Source organism: Girardinichthys multiradiatus, chromosome 12, assembly GCF_021462225.1.
Source record: "Girardinichthys multiradiatus isolate DD_20200921_A chromosome 12, DD_fGirMul_XY1, whole genome shotgun sequence".
NCBI classification, from domain to species: domain Eukaryota; kingdom Metazoa; phylum Chordata; class Actinopteri; order Cyprinodontiformes; family Goodeidae; genus Girardinichthys; species Girardinichthys multiradiatus.
The window spans coordinates 8,457,721-8,473,965 of record NC_061805.1 but is presented as its reverse complement, the minus strand read 5'-3'; the positions used below and the strand labels follow the sequence as shown (position 1 = coordinate 8,473,965).

Below are 16,245 nucleotides of genomic sequence, written 5' to 3'. Positions count from 1 at the left end.
GAAGGGGGGATTTGTTGTTGCTTGTTATCCCAGAATTATGATATAGACATTACTATATAGGAAAGGGGAGCGTATGCAAGTGCTCTGAGTGCAGACACATGACAATGATCTGAATGCTTCACCGACTCAGATGGATCCCTACTGATGAGCTGTTGGAGGAAATCAATAATCCCAAAAGGCAGTATGAGACAGATGGTACACTGATGGAGGATCAATGGTTTCCCTGCTATTCTGCCTGCTTCCAGACAAGCCCAGTAACAGGAAGTGGGCTAACCCCTCAAAAGAAAGTTCTAGACTAAACATGGAAGAGGAGCTTGAACCACCCTTAGCTTCCCGACACTCGCTTCTGCAGATGTTACCTGATGGAGTCTAAAAAGAGAAATGGAGAAGTAGAGAGGCATTTGTTCTCGCATTTCTTGCTAAGGAAAAATTAATGAATACTCTGACCTTACCCCTCAGGGCCCCTCGAAAAAGTTCTCAGTTGCAGGACATAAAGGCTGGAGCCTTTCAAAGTATAAGGAAAGCCCTGGTTCTTAAAAAAAAAAGAAGAAATGGGGCCCCAGAATCCATCCGGTCTCTTATTAAAGATCCCAAGTAGCAGCAGCTTTCCCGATGTGTAGCACAGGAAAAAAAGGAAAGGAGAAGATGGATCCTATTCACTCTAATGCTGCAACTCAATAAAATGATTGTGTTTATGTGTGTAAATCTGAATGGTTTTTTTTATTTCCTATGGATGAACTTTTACGTAATTTATTCAATGTATTTAGACCAGAGTAATGACATAAAACTATCATAAAATATCATCATTGCATCAGTTACTGCCTCAAAGTGGGCCAAAGCAAGACTTGAGAGAGAGAGCCTGATTCTCCAGCTTTCTGCCTCCTCTCTAACATTGTGACAGAGACATCCCTCGCCTTCTCCAGGCCAAGGGGATTTCTTATCTACCCGATCGAAAACTTTGCTGCCACTGCTGGTTTCCAGTATCAGAGATAAAAAGCTGCTTATTGGACATAGTTGGGGGACCATGATTCCAGTTCCCTTTTAAACCTGTATGTGTATTAGTGTGTTGGTGCAAGACATGTCCGACACCTTCTCTAAAGTGTCTAGCCCTGATAATATATGCAATCTACAAGCAAATCTTTAGCAGGTGCTCTGAGGAGCTCAGCAGGAAACACAAAAGCAACCACTAAGATAATCTAATAAGCTCCCATCTCATTAATGCACCTCTTCTTCTCCCCAGTGCTTCTTCCAAAGGTAGCAGTGTGAAGACATCCATCTCCTGCAGCTCAGGCTCCAGCCTTCCAAGTTACTGCCACTCACCTATTTTCTAATTCCATCAGCATGATGATGAAAGCTGAGAGGGCATTACGGTTCTTGCCAGTGGTCGGACAGCGAGGAAGGGAGTGCAGGCCCACATCGGTCACACTGTCAGGTGGCCAAATGGGTTAGGACAAACAGAATCAGAGCCAAGAAAGAAGGGAGGATGGAGGTAAGTGCTTCCAACATCAGAGACCTCTTGTCCTCCAGCGACCCGGAGGGCATGTTCATGTGATACACAACAAGGGAGAGAGAGTAATATGTGTAAGGTCGCCCATCATAGGCATGTAGAGTTAAGTGCATGGGTTGAATGATGACTGTCTCATTTCCTTGAATGACAAAAATTTAATATCTAAATCTGCCAGGGGTATGGATACTTTTGGGCATAACTTTAGTTGTGTGTTTTTTCTTAACCCTCTCAGTAGGTGTGACATAGTGCTGCATCATGTGAATTAAGATTAAACAAACTTATGCAATGAAGTTAAATTTAAAACAATTAGTGGAAAAACATTTGGTAAATGTACACAAAAAATTGCATTGAGACAAGAAAGGTATTAACAGACCAACACATTTCAGCTTGTGGCCTTTATCTGGACCATTCTCTGCATGCATCTTGGAAGTGGTGAAGTTATGCCAGAAAAAGTCCCAAGAGTCGTGAATCAAAAGTTTCCAAATGTTTCTCCTAGAAATCTGTCCCTAAAAGCCTTATTAGATATTAGTATTAGCCCCAGATATAAAGGGAAGTACTTAATCATAAACACAGTTTAGATAAACAATGAAGAAGTCTCCACCACTGTTATCCCATCTGTGCAGGGAAATTTGGGTCTCGGCAGAAAAAAGAACAAGTGACGGACAACTTACGAACAATTTGAAAGAGCTGTAGAAATACTGAAACTGGCCAACCATTAGCCGCTTACACATCTGATTTGTATCTTCCAATCAGAACTAGAAGTAAAGGGTTATCTCGCAGTTTTTAAAGGAATTGATCTTCTATAGTCCGGGTCAGGTCTAGTCGCTAAAAAACGCTAGAACTGGGAAATGCTTCGTAGGAGCCGGTTTGACCCAAAGCAAGGGGCTGTATTTGCATTTGATCATTAATAAAGGAAAGTCTTAAATACTACCACACTGAACACAGGTTCTCAAAAACAGAGTTTAAGGCTTATGAACCTTTTACTCTATTTAAAAAAAAAAAGGTGCATTATTAATGCTTTTTTTCACATTAGCACCCTTGAGATTGAGACAAGCAAGGCTAGTCAAACCTGGAGTACGATATTCTTCAGTGATTACAGCTCCTTTAAAACAGTTATTTATGAAAATAAATAAGTGGGATTCTTACTGTTCCCAGAAATATTGCCAGAATCTTATATACCCATTATTGTGTATTGTCTCATTATCCAATGAGCTTACTGTATCATTAAACTCGACACCTATGCACAAAAGCATGTCCAAATTTTCAAAGTAGTCATATTAAACAGTTATGTACCCACTTATGGGAATAAAACCATGGGGCTGATATAGGCATGTTGGTGGAAAGGTGGTCCTCTTGTGAATGTACATAGATGGTGTCAGCTTTCTCCTATAAGATTTTCGTTAGTGAACGTCAAAAGATGTAGGTGGCATGCATTGTGGGTGGGGTGGGAGATACTGTGACATGTCAAGCCACAGTATGGGAAACAGAAAGCATGAACAGGCTGCATGATGGGGGTGCCATCTGGTATAAACCATCACCAGGTGTCACCGGGCTTGCAGCATCATGTGATCAAACACTCTTGCCTTCAAAACACTACAGCAATCAAGACCTATGCAGACCCCATGGCCCACCCAACCCCCACTGCATTAATGGACTCTCTGCAGCTATTGAGCCCTCATATGTTTCCGGTCATTGGCATCATTCTTGTATGACCTGCCATTCCCGGAGCAATGGCACTCCTTATGCTCTACATGTCTTCAAATATTGATTTGTGCATCACCTTCTTCAGTCACGTAGGAGAGGCCCGAGGAAAGGCATGGAAAAAGACAGGCGGGGACCTCTGAGCTGTCATACGAAAACACCCCCGCAGAAATAAGTCTGTGACAGCTTTTTAATTTCAGTAAGAAATCAAAAAGCATGTGAGAGGGAGGGGTGAACACTTAGACGCTGCATCTCAAACCCCTGCTTGCTGTCAGGAATCTGGCAGTACCCCGCTGCCTGTAGACAAGACGTCCTTTAGTCTTTGGCTGAATCACAGATGAATTATTTTGTTATTCAGACAGGGCCTTCTAGCTTGCGGAGAAAAAGTAAAGTCAGGTTTTGCGAGGCCTTGGCAAGATGACGACTCCTGTATTATTCATAATGTTTTCTTTTCCCCCCTTCACAACAAATCTGTTCTTCTATTTTTCATGATCCCGAGATTCTTCAACCACTACAGTTAAATTCAGGGGATTCAGGCCCTACCCTAACGGTGGAGCTCTCAAATAAAGGCCACTTTATTTTTAACTCAGCCTTGTGCAGGCTCCCCCCACTTATTGTGGGCTATCCAGTAATCTTCAGCGGGCGAAAACTAATTTACTGTAAGCTCTACAGCAGCATTAAAACAAGGTTAAGGAAGAGTGGTATTTGTCTCATTTCCCTAGCTGTCAATACTCCTCTGATAACAACTGATTTAAAGGTTTGTTTACAAAACAAGCAGCATCATGAAGACCAAGGAACGCAGCAGACATGTAAATGATAAAAGCTGTGAACAAGTTTAAAGCGCAAGAACATCACACTGAGCACATCACCTAAAAACAGAGGAGTATGGCTCAACTGCAAGTCTATCAAGACATGGCCACCCACATAGACTGACAGTGCAGGCAAGGAGAGCTTTAATCAGAGAAGAAACCAAGAGGTCCATGGTAACTGTGGAGGAGCTGCAGAGATTCAAAGTTCAGGTGGAAAAATCCAGCAACTATTTCCAGTGACCCCTGTTTGGATAAATGGCAAGAAGAAAGAAAGAAAGCCATAAGATGATTGTTGGCCAATCTCATAAAACTACAATACAAAATTATCTGCCTGTAATGTGACAAAAGGGGACAAAGTTCAAGGAGCCTTAATGCCTTTCCAAGGAACTGTTAATGTTACATAAATACACAGCGACTGCAGAGATGGTCCAGTTGAAGAATGTACATTGGAGTCGAAAAGGTCACACCACAAAGCTACCCTGAGCCTGAGCACAAAAACCATTTATGTCTTTGGGGGGAGGGGATGGGCTCACAGACACAGGAGGACCTGACCTGCTCCAGGACGACGCTAAACAGAACACAGTCTCAACTTACTGGCATGCTGAGCCTGGGTGAGCCTGGTTTCTAACAGGCAACGTTTCCCATACCTTTATTCCATCTACACACACTTGTGGGTGTACTTGAGTCCAGCTGTGAAACTTATCAAAGAGCACTAGATGCAAAGGACAAAGAATTTGTGGGTGAGAAAAGTCATCTTATCCTTTGGCCATCAGGTAACACTCAACCACAGAAGCATCTGTTAAAGACTCATTATCAGAGTAATGTGGCAAGTTGACAGAATGTTTTTATCTGTCATACAGGAGCTCGGCAACCCCACCCCTCTCACCCACATGACAAGTTGACCTTATTCAATCATAGTTTCTCTCCTTCCCTTTTTTTTCTCAGAGTCAGCTTCGCTTTTTTTATGGATCTGAGCGATGCCAAGCTTGGCGGCAAAAAAAGAAAAGTGAGATGGTGTAGGCAGCCTGTGGATGCGCTTCAAACAGAGGAAACTGCTTCCAGTGATGTATGCATATCATGCCCTGGTACACACACACCCACACGGAGACATGGTAACAAACTCACTGTGGCAAAAAAAAGCACATTCCTGTGGAATCTGTGTGAGTGAGGAACAAAAAGAGTGCAGTGCCATGCTTCTCACACATTTGGCACAACAGTCTATGGGCAATAAATCCTGAGCTGGGCTCATTCAGAGCCTTGCAGGCGATGATCGGGGATAAACAATTCTTCACAGCATGCCCCATCATTCTACAAGTGCCAGTGACACATTTAAGCCTATGAAGGTGTCAGGGCACTCATAAGTCTCAGTACTCTCTCACTCTCTCTCTCTCACACACACACACACACACACAGCAACTAAACATGTGTTATGGAGATGACTATTTAAAGAGTTCTAAAAGTATGGATTGCTTATTATACAAAGACCAATACACACTTAAGTATAACCAATGCATGGATGCGCAGTCGCTGTATTTGTGTGCAAACATTGCACATGCACGCTCTCCTGTAAGACATCCACAAATCTCATTATCTTTAATCTGTGGTGTATGAGGGGGAAAACGCATATTAAAAAATGTACAGTGGCACTAGCGGATTAAGAGGTGTACCACCCTTCACAGACTAAACAGTTTGAAGAAAACCAAGAATAGGCTGAAGGTACGATGAGAGTGGCAGACACCGCAACACTAACCTGTTTTACTTCAGCGGGCATGGTCCAAAATCCCCGGTTCGTTTAGGGAAAAAATAGATCTATATAAAAACAAAAAATCTCCGGCGGAACGTTCTGAGGGATATGTTCTCCTCTCCCTCCTCTCTTCTCCTGCTCCTCACGTTTTTCTTGTTTATTTACGCTGAGTTTTCCCTCTGTGAGCGCAGAGGCAGCGGCTCAGACGCAAGCAGCCGTCCTCTGCTCAGCTGCGTCAAGCGGCTCACGTAACCTACAGATGTACAGGAAGTGAGGCGGCGCTCTGCGTGAAAATAAAAGTACAACGCGCGTACTGACCGAGAACTTGGGACGTGATGGGAAGGAGTACGCAAGAACGGAGGTTCTCAAACCTTTTATAAGTAAATACTGTTTTCGAGGTACCACCCTCTTTATAAACGTTTTAAACCAGCAGCAGGACAGAATGTTTTTTCATTTGGGTCAAAAGAAAAAGTTCAATAGTATGTCTGACAATTTGTATCTCATTAAAGCTTCTGCATAAGGTAAGAGAGATAGTAATTATGAAGAAATTGTTTCACACCAATGATTTATGTCTTTACTTTGGTAAAACATAAGATACAATATTTCTGAATTATCTAGTTAAAACCTAGATACATTTTAAAAGTAGTGCAGAAATAGATTTTGTTTCTGAAAGAAAATCCTTGTGTGTCATTGTTGATAGTAAATTAAACTGGAAATTGCACATATATTATGTCAAGAACAACATTGCTGGGTTTAGAGGCTTCAGTCCGGGTTCTAGTTCCGTCCTTCCCCTCTCTTCATCCCACTTCCTTTCTGCCTACTTTCAAATAACAAGAAATAAAGGCCACTAGTGCTGCAAAAAAATAAAAAAAATGTAAAAAATTTTACAAATTGCTTAATTTGTAGCAAAAATTCACCAATTCGTAACGCAAATCTCTTGATATTCTATATAATTTACCAATCATTCCATATATGACTTACTGTGTTGTGGACTAGGGTACTACTTATAAGACACACTTTAATGCAATATTTTTACTGCAAAAAAAGTAGTACATATAATATGAAAACATTAGACAGAGTCGACCCGCCCTTTTAAAAATAAAAGCATTGTAAGCAAATGTAATGATTTGGTACTTCTTAAAACAATGAAAATACGGTGCATCAATGAAGTCACTAATCTAACCTCTACTTTTGAATTAACTTTGACCAAACAGAGAAAGATAAAATATATTTTTATTCATTTACAATACTCACATATTTCAATATTCAAATGTTTCAATATTCAAATGTTTCAATATAAAACTAGTATGACTAGACTTCACAAAGAGCTACAATTACAAGTTATAAAGAAAAACATATCCTGATGAAATTCAGACCTCCAGAATTTACAAAATAGTTGGTGTAACATACCTTTAAAGGCATGCAGCAACAGTTATGAGAAATGTCTAGTCTTAATCTCTAAGTAAATAAATGGCAAAACAAAGTGTCACTGGTGCAAAATGAATCAACAAACAAACAAATACATAGATAAAACATAAATAAATAAATAATGTTTTTAATGTTAATAAAGGTGTTTTGCAACAATCTTCCTGATGTATTTAATGTTGCTGTTTCTTCCAGATAACATAAACATAAGACACACAATAAAACATTTACAGACATCACAAAACATTCATATTATGGATTGATGTTTTATATAGTTATTAAATGTGAAGCTTCACATGCTTTTTGTAAACTAATGCTTTTATTTTGAAAGAAACATCCCCAACTCGCCAGTGTAATTCTATCTGAGGCTGGTCAGAAAGGACAGGGATTTTTCATCTGACAGAGATGTGTTATTCATGTGTGGATTGATGAGACTTAGTAGACAAAGTAAGAATCTTTCCTTTTTAACAAGAAAGGGAGCTCGACTAAACCATGAGGGTGGATCAGAACCCGAACACAACCAAATAAGTTAGGTAGTAAGCAAAGAAAACCCTTTGAGGGGGTTGGGGGTTCCAGACAAGGCAGCAAGAGCTGGGAATGTAGCAGCTTTCTCTGATTGGGTAAATGTCTTTCCATCCATCTCTGGCATCAAGTGGGGTGGGACCAGCTCCCTCTCTGCTCTCCAGTTGCCTCTGTCTGTCAGCCTGCCAGCCCCTCCCCATTGTTGGCACAGACAGAGAGAGAGGAGAAAAAAGAAGAGAGGGGAGGGACTGGGGCTCGCACACAAAACAAAAGTTGCCCCTATTGAAGCAAAGGCATCCCATGGGCTACTCTGCAGATTTTTACACCCTGCACACACACACAGCTTCTTTTTCGAGACGCTCTTCTCACTGCACTTGAGAAAAGAGAGGGGTTGGATGTACGTGAAAGAATTCACATTCAAATAACTGTGCCTGTGACCGAGACCGGGTAGGAATGTTAATCTAATAATGCCGATGGAAGCTTAAGTAAAGACAACTCTGAGGGGACAGTTGAAAAGACAGGAGAGCGAGCAAAGGGATGACTGGACTAAGACGAAAACAGGGAAAGGACAAATGGCAAACAGAGGAGGAAACGGCTGAGGTTTCACATTCCACAAGCTCGGCAGTACAGTTTTAGGTCCCAGGATGTTGCTGCTTCATTTCTTCCTAATGAAAGGCCTGGCTCACCATGCACCATTACATTTAGATCTCTTTACTTTCAACAACAGCACCAAGAATTCAACCAAGGTTACAACAGAAGAGCAGTTTAATAAAGCAAACCTCGTGCCCTCAGTTAAAGTCCTTTCTTTTATGTGATTTGAAGTATCACATTCCATTTGAGCCACTTAAACACCGAGGGATTTTCATTACACTGTTTAAAAATCCATTAAGTGCCCCAGCCAATACTCATGAGAACAGATGCAGGAAGCAGCATTACTCTGAGGTTCCACCATAAATTCGAATATGTGTACTTTATATGTGCACATATAAAGTATAAATCCAACATTATTTTCGTAATGTTGGATTTAGATTAAAATTTAATTTGCAGGGTTCAGATCTCTCAATCTCATGTGGACACATTCAGATCTTCTACTTCTTTGAACTACATGTGTTTCAAGCTGAATACTTTCATCAATATCTAATTTGTTCCATTGATTGTCAACTTGATTGAGGCCTGCCATAGGTATGCACCATTCCAGCCATACATTCACTGTCTTACAAGTTTGAGTCTCAGAGGTAACAGGTTCATAAGAGAAATTTAAACATTCCTTTCCTCAGCAACACTCAACAGCTCCTGCTGAAGATTCTACGCCATAGCCAGCCCATTGCAAAGTTCTACAGTGAGTTCTGGCTCCTGCCAGTAGGACATGCCCTAAAGACCTCCAAAGGAAGGTTCCAAGGAAACATCCTTCCCTTCAAGCTACTCTTTGAAGAGAGAGCTCCTAAGCATTATCTCTAAGGCCAAGTCCAACTTACCTGTGGAGGAAGCTTATTCATTTGTTTAACGGTTCAATTCTGTCACTCATGATTCATATCTCATGACCATATTAAGGATTTGAACATAGATGGATAAGTAAATCAAGACCTTTGCATTTTTGCCTATTTCCTTCTTCGCCACATTTGATTGGAGTGGCACCCACATTAAAAAAGTAAAAACTTCATCCATTTCATGCTCCAGCCTACCACCACTCAGAACACCAAAATACCTGGACTGCTCTGCAGAACCAGCCTACCACCACTCAGGACACCAAAATACTTGGACTGCTCTGCAGAGCTACCACCTAAATGAGGTAAAGGGGTTTAAGCCCCCCTAGGATCCCGGAGACAATGTTTATAGCAAAGCTTTAAGGTTTCCCCAAAGCAAAGGGGTCCAACCAATAGTGATTCAAGGATCTTTATGGTAGGCAACCACAGAAATGGACAAACCATTAGAAATAAGAAGACCGGGGCATCCAGCTAGAGCTAGTCCTCATGGCTTGAGCTAGTCCTCATGAGGGAAGCTGTCTTGTAACTGCCTGAAGACAGTGTCTTGTGCTCCTGGGGCTTAGCTACGCTCAGTTTAAAAATGCCATAGGAAGCTCGCTCCAAATGAGCCTATCACCAGAATTTGAAAGAAGTAAACGTTGGGTGCTACATGTATTGGGTGGCAGATGAGTGTTTAGGCCTAGGCAGACCAATTTCTGGCATTATAACCTGGTTCTAATCAATATTTTCAATACTTTCAAAATTCCCAAAATGTATTGTCAGGATGAATAGTGAATTTCCTTTCCAGTTCCACTTTTCTGGGAGACTAAAACAGGTTTTACTCAAGATCCTGTGGCATTCTTCCTACCTTTGTTTTTTCTTCCTATAATAGTTTTTTCCTTTTACAATCCAGGTGTAATGTTAGATTCTCCTAACCTTCTTTTCCTGACCTGTTTGGTTAGTTCTTGTGTCTTTGTTTTGTGGGTTACCTGAAAGCGCCTGTACAAAACATCTATATGCACACCAAGGTCATGTTACATTTCGGTATGAGGCAGACCTCTCTGAACTAACGTGTTTTGAAGGTAACTGACACTTCCACATAATACACATTGTATTCAGAAGAATGACATTTAACAAGAAAATCCCTGCTACGTTCCAATAAGTGGACATATGGCCCTCAAGACACAAGAAGATACATCACTGGGTCAACAGAGTCAAAATGATATAAAGGAAAGTTTTAAAGTCACAGAACATCTACAATACGCAGGAAGCAGTGTTTCAGGATCCACAGGGTCTCTAAGAAATTAATCCAAACCGTCCATAATTGTTAATGGAGAACTCAAACCTAAAATATTCACATTTTATTCCTCTTTATGTCACTGTATTTGACTTGCAATTCTTTTGATAATCTATTCTCTTTGTGGGGGCAGGCTTGAATGTAAGGCTTGTTTGGTCTGGGATGAGATCAAACCATCTTTCTCTCCTCCAAGAGGCCTTTGTCAACACAGTCTGAACTCTCCCTATATGAAGGATAAAAAATAAGACTCTGAGAAGCATATACAGTATGTGTGGGTGCACTGTTGAAGTTACACGAATCCCCAACTCTTTTTATGTACTGTGAGGAATGGTGTGAAAAACACAACACGTTACATCATGTAACCTCATGTCTGACTCCTTTTCTTCTTATGGGCAACATATGTATGTTCATACTTACAGTGCCTTGCAAGACAGTCATAAGCCAAGAACTTTTTTCACATTTCTGTCACACTTAGCTCAGCCTGGTTGGGTGGATATCATCTGTAAGCTAACTGCCATACATGTTCAGTTGGAGTTATGTCTGAACCATCCCATTGCAGCTCAGACTTTGTTGTACAGCTACAAGGAAACCCTGACCCATGACTGCCCTGTGTTTAGCTCCGTCCATTTTTCCTTCCTTGCCTATTCTTACAAAATATCTCAAGCTCAGTCAGATCAGATGGACAGTATCTGTGAACAGCAATCTTTAAGTTTTGCCAAAGATTGGAGAAATAGATTTAGGTTTGTTATTCTAACACAGGCATATGTTTGGATATAAACCATTCTTCTGTAGCTCTTGCTGTATATTTAGAGTTGTTTGTCTTGCTGGAAGATGAACCTGTGCCCCAGGTCCAAGTCTTTTCCAGCCTTTTCACAGGTGTTTTTCAAGTGTTGCTCTGTTTTTAGCTCCACCCATCTTCCCATCAACGTTGACCAGCTTACCTGTTCTTGTTAAAGGAAAGAATCTCCAGACCACAATGCTGCTCTCGCCATGCTTCACAGCGGCGATAGTGTGTTCAGGGTGATGTGCAGTGTTAGTATCCGCCACAGGTTTCCACCTGTGGGGGATGTGGGTGTTTTAACACACACACACCTTAACCGATGGCGGGATTCAACACCCACACAGTTTTTAATGAACCCCTTACTGCCATCACTGAGTTTCTCTAGACCTGCTGTGTCTGCGCTGAGGCTGCCTGACTTCTCTCCCCCTTCTGCTCATGTCCCTTGTTGAAGCACAACGCCAGATTTCAGTGAGACCTGCTGTTGATTGGCTACTCCCTTTCTTGCTGTGTTTGTTCATCGGTGACGTAAGGTAGCTAGGTTGATGGTTCTGACAGGTGTCGTGCCAAGATAGTTCTCACCGACAGTATCTGTTTCCCCTGCGTCAGAAGCACACACTCGGCTGGAAGAGCAGCACATATTCACCCTTAAGGACTTCATGTTGTTTTTATAGACAAGCAAAAATAAGTAATTATTATTAAGCAGTTGTACAGCCCCCATGTTACTATTAAACTTACCATTGTTTTCTTGCCACAGTACCAGAAAGAGGCAGAAAAGAAAAGGGCATAAATAGAAGATTGGCAACTATTTCAAGGTAAAGCCTGTCAGTGAAGTTAAAAACAGGCAAACAAAAAATATTGATGGACAATTACAACCTATTTCAGTTAGATATTGTTCATATTTATGTCATGATTTTACTTTAGTTTAAGTCTGCTCCCCCTGTAACCCTTGCTTTTTAGGATTGGCAGTTGCTGGTGGCTGAGAGTTTCATAGAGCACAAGAAGTTTTAGAGGTAAGCAATTAAATATATTTATGAATAAAATAACAACTGTTATCTATCTACGGTGCAAAGGATTTATGAAAGATAGGAAAGGAGGACAGAAATTAAGAGAACGTAAAAGGCAGACAAGTCAATGGAAGACAGGAAGAATAGTGAGGAACAAGGTCTGTGATGATAAGAATCAAGATTAATTGGTTGAAGAAGGTTCAGAGAGCTCAGCTGAGGCTGTTACTTGCCTACCATTCAGTAAGCCCAATCAACCAGAAAAGTCCTTACTCAGATATACTCTGAGCTTTCATTCTCAGTGCTACCAGTAACATCTGTGTAATAGCATATAACACAGCAACATTTAGACTAGCAGTTATATCTGATATAACTGATACATCCACAACACCCACACCTGCATCTAAACTCAGCACCCCTACCCAGACAACCCGTATCCTGCACACTTTTGAAATGTTTGCTACACTAAGGGAATCTGACACATGTAGGGCTATGCATATTAGCTATAAAAAATACATTTTGAGCTTGTGTGACAGAAGCAATGTTCTTCCCACATTTTTGCTGTGTTCCTTACAAGGCTTGTGGCAAACTGCTATCAAACTTCTTATGGCATTTATTAAACAGGGGCTTTCTTTTCGGCATGCACCCCTAAAAGGCAACGTTTTTGAATTGGTGTAAACACATCCTTACACCTGAACAGTTGAACTCTGCAGCTCATTCAGAGGTAAAATGGGCCCTTGGCTGTACTGGATTGGTTTTAGGGGTATTGATGACCAGAGGTGACCAAAAACAAAATAACTTTCAGGTTTTTATTTGTAAAAAAGGTCTGAATCACATCTTTTTCCTTTCAATTCCCAAAATACACTGATGTATGTGGCTGGAATGTGACAAACCCAAATATGAAAAAGCTCAAAAATGCCTTTGCAAGGCACTCTAATTGGATTGCAGCACATTAAATTGAGCTGAAAAGAATTTTCAACACATATGTCGAGTGGCTGGGATCTATCTGTCTAGCAGTTTTCATTATTTAATCTGTTCCAGCAATTAGCAACAGACTAGAAAAGTGAAGAAAAATGAATTATCTTGAGTCTTGCCAGCTAACATTCAGAAGTGGTAAAACAGCAAGGTGTGTGAATTTTCCAGGAGCTGTAATCAAAGCCTCTGCAATCTGCTCTATGCTGTTGAGATGTATGGTGTGAAACAGATGGTAGAAGGGTTAATGTTCAGCAACAAGGCATGCGCTGACAGCCAGACACCTCCAGTGAAGCTACATCTGTTAACATCACATTTTCCACTTCCGTTAATGATGGCAGATGTACAGAGGAACGGAGAGAAAAGTTTGAATATAAACAGGATGTGCAGTGGGGAAAAAAAAATATTGTGATTATTACCATGCAAAATAATGAAGATACTATAATCAGTCTCAAAGGAGTTTTAATGCATTTTAATTCAAAAATAATTTTGCTTGCCAAGAAGGCACCACTTGGGGAAATTATTCTTGATATTAAAGTTTACCTATGAGGTGAATGAGTTAACAAAATATCCAACCAAATACAAAGGAGGTTCTGGAAAGGAAAGAAAAAGACAATACTGGCTTTGCTGCTCCACTACACTGCACTGTGTTCAGGCCAGAAGACAATAATTATTTACAATTGCAAGAGCCTCAAGAGAAATACTATCTGCTTTGACTGACTGCTGTTTATTCTAACTACGACACAATAAGAAAAAAATCCCTTATTTAATGACTTTTACCATCATATTTTATTTTCCACATGAAAAATGGCTTGTCAGCAATGCAGAGGATTGCAGTCCCATCTAATAGGGCTTTTGTCTTCCAAAAAGGCAATTTTAGCCTAATTTAGGGAGATAAAACTCTGTTTAAATGCCATCACTTCACATCAAATGGGCTCTATTTTCTGTTTTTATGTTGCAATAATGTATTTGCATATAAAGATTTGTACTACAACTATAACAAGATTAGATATTCTCTCGCATAACCAGGGCAAGCAGTGAGGCACAAACACACACAATGGGAGCTTATCTGACATTATGGCACACACATCATTTTTCTTAAATACCTTTCCCTGTAATGGAGTCTCTATAATCTTGATGATTACTGCTGAAGTTAGTTTGTTTTATGGTATAAATACCATGTTTCTGCAAGATTTTGTGAGTAATTCGTCTTTGTGATTTAGCCTAAACCAGACTTTTGCCTTGCAGAAGTATTAATACCCCTTGAACTTTTGCACATTTTGATTGAAATTTTCTGCAATCGACCAACATAGTGTTGTGCATAATTGTGCCTTTGGGCTAGGGTTGTCCTGTGTTTAACTCCAGTAAAGGTTCTCATAACTGTGATCAGGCTCCCGGTTTCTGTTGAAGAAAAGCATCCTCACAGCATAATGCTACCACCACATGTTTGCTGTGTCCCCTACGTCGTTTGTGGCAAACTGCAAATAAAACTGCTCATGGCTTTATTTCAACAGCGCCTTTCATCTTGCCACTCTTTCATAGCAGTCAGATCTGTGCACTAATAATGGTTATCCTGTTGACAGATTATCCCACATGAGCTGCAGATCCCTGCAGCTCCTCTAGAGTTAGCATAGGCAGCTAAAGGCAATGGATTGCCACTGGGTTGTTTTAGGGGTATCAAGAGTAAAGAGGGCTAAAAAACGATTTTCATTTTTAAATTTTGAATTGCAAAAAAACTGAAAACCTTATATTATTTTTCTCCAGCTTCACAATCAAGTGCTACTTTGTGTTTAGTCTGTCAATCCATAAACCCAACAAAATACACTCCAAGTAAGCATTTTCTAGATGAACATACAATATGGTATGTAGACATCTAGGTAAAAATTGATATTTATTTGGTTAGAAAATAAACTTAAATCTTTAGAGAAGTTGTTAACATGCTCTTTTTGGACGTTTTAGTTGAGATTGACTAGCCTTAATGAAAGGGATTAAAATAAGATAGGCTGGACCTTAACATCTTTACTAAATAATCTATTCATCAGGATTGCTCATTGTCTGTAAATACTATACAGGTCAAGGACTTTAACATGTATCAGTCCTGATTTTATCGCTTTTATAACATTGAGGACGTTTTAAATTAAAAATTAAACTCAGTTCCTTCTCTGTCTCCGGTGATATTCTTTCATTGCAGACACTTAAGATTTAAATGTGTGTTGTTTCCATCCGTTGTTATAGTACAAATATGTATATATGTCATAGTTACCACTCTCAATTTTTTTGCTCACAAATAAAGGTAGTTTCCTTGGTCTATGCATAGACCAAGTATACAAATCATAATCAGTCACTGAATTAACTAACTAACTAACTAACTAACTAACTAACTAACTAATATTTACTCAGTGGGTTGAGGTTTGTTGTAACATAAAAGATGTGCTAACGTTCAAGGGCTATGACTTTCTGCAAGGCTCTGTAGGTCCATCTTGTCTATATTTTGAGTGAAGCTTTTTTGCCCATTGCTCTTTTAACATATGCAAATCTGTGAAGAAGATCCAACAGCCTGGCTTGGCTTCAGACAAACGGCATGACTTTATGATCATGTGTATGTGTGCAACCCTGTTACATAAAAGACCAAAGGTTAGCAAATTCCAGGCTCTATGTCCGGCCTTTTCACAGGATTTTGAGAGGCATGGTGCACCTCAGCCTAAGGCAACATCAAACCTCATCAAGTCAGTCACCCAGAGTGCAAAGCAAATAGGTGTTTTGGACTCTGTCTCTAATGTGCAGATAACCAAACAGCAGACCCCTGCTACTGCAAAAACATTTCTGCTGCTAAAAGCACGCAGGCTGATAATATCTCTATCACACACGGGTGGGGACAAAATAATTTACAAGAACCAGAAAATCCCAAAATGATTGAGTCAAAAATCTGAGCTAATTTCACAGCAATGATTGAGCTGAGAGTTAAGGTTGCCTCTGCTGAGTTGATTCAGCTTTTGGATTTGGATGGAGGGTCTAGTGGGGAT

At 40.3% G+C, this 16,245-nt stretch overlaps 1 protein-coding gene across 11 annotated transcripts in view; it reads right to left on the bottom strand.

The window, feature by feature from the left end:
• arvcfb (ARVCF delta catenin family member b) overlaps nucleotides 1–16,245 on the bottom strand; it is a 336,448-nt gene that overhangs the window by 136,824 nt on the left and 183,379 nt on the right. The window contains exon 1 of one of the 11 annotated variants that reach the window (XM_047381043.1): nucleotides 5,768–5,979. The exons of the other annotated variants lie outside the window; for them this stretch is intronic. Within the exon in view, the coding sequence (XP_047236999.1) occupies nucleotides 5,768–5,788 (21 nt within the window). The 5' untranslated portion in view covers nucleotides 5,789–5,979. Of the gene's footprint in view, nucleotides 1–5,767; nucleotides 5,980–16,245 lie in introns of those variants that run through there. 11 annotated transcript variants of the gene reach the window in all.